Here is a 3,799-nt window from a genome sequence, read left to right as displayed (position 1 = left end):
TCTTTATTCCTTTTTAAGTTTGTGAAGGCAACCAATTGCATTTGCCCGATTTTTCTTTGAACATTTTTTATGCGAGCTGCGGCAAGGGCAACTGCCATTGCATATGTTTGGATACGTGCGCTTTGCCACGCCTCCCTGCCCACATTTCCCCTGCGCCGAGTTTCAATTAAAGCCACACAATTTGAGGCACTTGCACTTTAAGAATTGCATTAAGATTCGTTTGGCTAGGTTTTGCTTGGCTGCTCAGGCAAAACTTCCGTGTACAGAATTGACTCTGGAGCTGAGACGGAGACTGGGACTGGGATTGGAACTAAGACTGGGACTGGGTACTGGGTACTGGCTCTACGTGCCTGGATTATATTCTAGGGCCAAAGAGCCATTCGCAGTTGTAGTTGCAAGCGCAATAAAAATTATGTTATGCATTTCACGTGCAACAAGTTGAAATCATAACAAGCCCAAGTTGCACTAAGAAAAATACTTTTATAACGGAAATGCAATGAAAATATTGAAAGAGCCGTTGTAGAAATTGAAAAGCAAACATTTTTTCAAATCCTTTGGGTGAATGTGTGTGTTGTGTATGTGTATGTTTGTGTGTGTGTGTGTGTGAATGAGTTAACAAGAGACAAATACATTTCCTGCTACAATTCCAGTTTGTAGTTGAAGTTGCACAGTTGTTATTGTTGCTGTTAAATTGAGGTGGACACCAAGTTAAAAAAAGCCTTTTGGTTTTTTTGCAGCAGTTGAGGTTAGGTATTGTTTGAGGTTAGGTGATGTTTAACGGTTAGGTGTGTTTTTGTGGTTAGGTTCTGTTTGGGGTTGTGCTATTATTGCTTTAATAAATGTAATAGCAGATAGACTATTTAATTTAAGTTGGTGAAATAAGTAAGGCTGGAGAAATATTTGGCTTGTTGTCTTAAAAATCATTAACACTGTATTCCAGTTAGGATAACACATAACATATAACATAAGCTACAAATAGATTAACTTTAAATTGATTAAGTATAAATATGCTCTATTAGCCGGTGCTGTTAGTAGTAGGCTCATAGTTTTTAGATGAGATATAGTTTTCAAAATCTGGAATGAAACCAAATAAATTGCTGGGAAACGAGTCAGAGTAGTTCAAGCCTAATTCTGGCAGGGAGTATAAGGAGGGTGAGGGTGAGTAGACTACCCGAAGCAAACTGCTAGGAAACGAGGCAAAGTAGTTCAGACGTAGGCTTGGAAAGGGGTAGCTTAAGTGAACTAGACTAGCCGCAAGATGGCCATGACCGATAAACTGCAGATATTTCCATCTCGGGCCAATGCGGTGTTAATGAAGCAAAAGATTGGGGCCGCTAAGCGTGGCATGGGTCTGCTGAAACGTAAGCGTGATGCGATCGATCTAAAGCTGCGCGAGCTCAAAAGCCAAATGTCCGATAAGGAGGAGCAAGTGGATAATATGATGCGCACGGCCATTTTCTCGGTGGCCAAGGCTAATCTGTTGGGCACGGACTTCAAGCCCGTGATAGTGGCCGACAGTCGTGTTGCAACTGCATTTCTACGGCGGCGCCAACAGAAGATTGTGGGCATCACGATGAACTACTTTGAACTGAAGGTGAACGAACAGGGCGCCTTTCCGCTGGCAGGGCTCAGCTGTGGGGGCCAGCAGGTCCAGAAGGTGCGCAAGTACTTTCAAATGGCGCTAAAAGAGATCGTCGAATACGCATCGCTGGAGTACATGTTGCGCTTGATGCTGCAGGCCTCGCATCAGACCAACATGCGTGTGAACGCTCTGGACTACGTGGTCATACCCCGGCTGATCAACACTTCCAACTACATCGACGGCGAGCTGGAGGAGTTCGAACGTGAGGATTTCTATAGACTCAAACGTTCGCAGGCCAAGCAACTAGAGGCCAAGATTGCCTTCTCAGAGCTAATCAAGACCAAGAATATGACGAAGGAGGAGCTGGCTGCTTTTATCAAGCGCGGCGGTCACTTGCATCCTGTCGCCGATGTGGGTTTCGATTCCAACGAATTTGAAAATGAAACCGTGGAGGACCGTTTGCGTAAGGCTTACCTGCAGCGCCACTCTCACCATCGCATTCCATTGAAACGTGGAGAGGAACTACCGCCACCGGATCCTCACGCCGCTGTCTTCTTGCAGCGCACAGTTATGCGTGATCCCCGCTCAAGCAAAGCCAGTTTCATCTCCCTGCGTGCACGCACCAATATACCGAAGCAGCCAAGCTCATCCACATCCAGCGAAAGTGACCCATAAGTTTATTCCCTACTTTATAATGATTAGTTATGCTACTCACAAATGAATCATTAAATCAATAGCGATTCATAGAGAATTGTTTCATTAGCTTAACATTGTCAAATAGCAAAGGAGATATGTCCGACCATAGGGTCGGTGAACATATTCTTGAAAAGAAAGGAATAGGCATAGGTCCATCGCTCATATGTTCTTAGTTTTACCTTGCGCCTTATATACACGCCTTATAAACACAGCCCATATCTTATCACCATTGCAGTTATTTATTATTTTCTGGAAAATGGTTCTGTTCAACAAATATAACAAATATAAGCTCCGCAATTTTTCTCACATATCTGCAAGACGGTAAGAGAAATGTCTAGAAGGGTAATTGGGCTTGCCGAAGATGGCTTTCCGATCTGTAATATTATTATTACTATCAAAATTTAACTTAGTACTTGGGACCAGGCAAAAAACTGACTTAAATAATCCCATCTTTAAAATTCTAGAGTTTAAGTTTTAGGTCTTCACTAATCCTAAGATATATTACATATCTATACCATAAGTTAGCTGTTTGACACGATAAGTATTTACTGATCCTTTTTCACATACGCATAGGCATGAGATCAGTTCAGTGTATCATTTTGTGTGGCCATAAATATAATTTCATGACAAATAGATGGCCAAAAGCGGCAACTCTACAGTTTATATTGCCTTTTAGGAGTTGAGTTGCTCGTTAGCCATCATTTCACCTGCAATTGAAGTTGGCCAACTATGCGGCTCTCACATGCTGCGACACGGAGGGGAGGGCAACGGCTGCAATCCATTGCAAGTGCGTCTTTTGTGTTGACAAATGCATATTACAAAATGCAACTGGCCATAATAAAGGACGTCTATTACGACACATCAGAGAGGAGCAGACGTATGGAGGGGTTCGAGGCAGAAAAAATAAAATACACACACACAAACTCATAACACAAATACTGTAAGCATGCAGCACTTTTTGCTCTTGTTGCTGTTGTAAAGACTGCAATACAAAGGCCAAAGCAACAACAGCAGCTTGCAACAACAACGACAACAACTTGCAACGTGCGCTGCGGTAAACTCACGTGTTAGAGAACACAAAACAAAATACCAGCAACAACACAGGCAACGGCAACAAAGCAGGCGCAATGCTGAAAAAAAAACCAAATACATATAAAATGCTGCAACAATTGGCAGCAACAACAATGAGACAACAGCAATAGCAACAGCAGCACCGACAAGAGCTTGCAGCATCCACAGCGCTGGGGCAGCAACGGTAGCTCCAAATAATAAAAGGATGATAGTCAAAGTTTAATGACAGTTCAAATGATGTTGCCGCCGCAGTCAACGTCGGCAGCGCAGTTGGCGCTGCTGCTATTGACGCTGCTGATGCTGATGTTGCTGCATTGCTGCACTTTGCAATGTGGCGCAACAAACAAATGCATGAGGTTGTACACAAAAAATATCGGTTGCTACAACTATCACAGCAGCTTTGTATAGCGAATAATATTAGATTTAATAATAATAAAAGTAATTATTCTT

At 42.7% G+C, this 3,799-nt stretch overlaps 1 protein-coding gene across 1 annotated transcript; it reads left to right on the top strand.

The window, feature by feature from the left end:
* Positions 1–1,049: 1,049 nt before the first annotated feature.
* On the top strand, positions 1,050–2,320 carry LOC115766611 (V-type proton ATPase subunit D 1). Its single transcript, XM_030710600.1, has one exon. It carries the CDS (start codon positions 1,259–1,261, stop codon positions 2,255–2,257), a length of 999 nt encoding a protein of 332 aa, XP_030566460.1. The 5' UTR covers positions 1,050–1,258; the 3' UTR covers positions 2,258–2,320.
* The last annotated feature ends 1,479 nt before the right edge of the window (positions 2,321–3,799 follow it).

This window comes from Drosophila novamexicana, unplaced genomic scaffold, assembly GCF_003285875.2.
Source record: "Drosophila novamexicana strain 15010-1031.04,08,12 unplaced genomic scaffold, DnovRS2.1 tig00001209-arrow-arrow-pilon, whole genome shotgun sequence".
Classification (NCBI taxonomy): domain Eukaryota; kingdom Metazoa; phylum Arthropoda; class Insecta; order Diptera; family Drosophilidae; genus Drosophila; species Drosophila novamexicana.
This window is presented reverse-complemented; position numbering and strand designations above follow the sequence as displayed.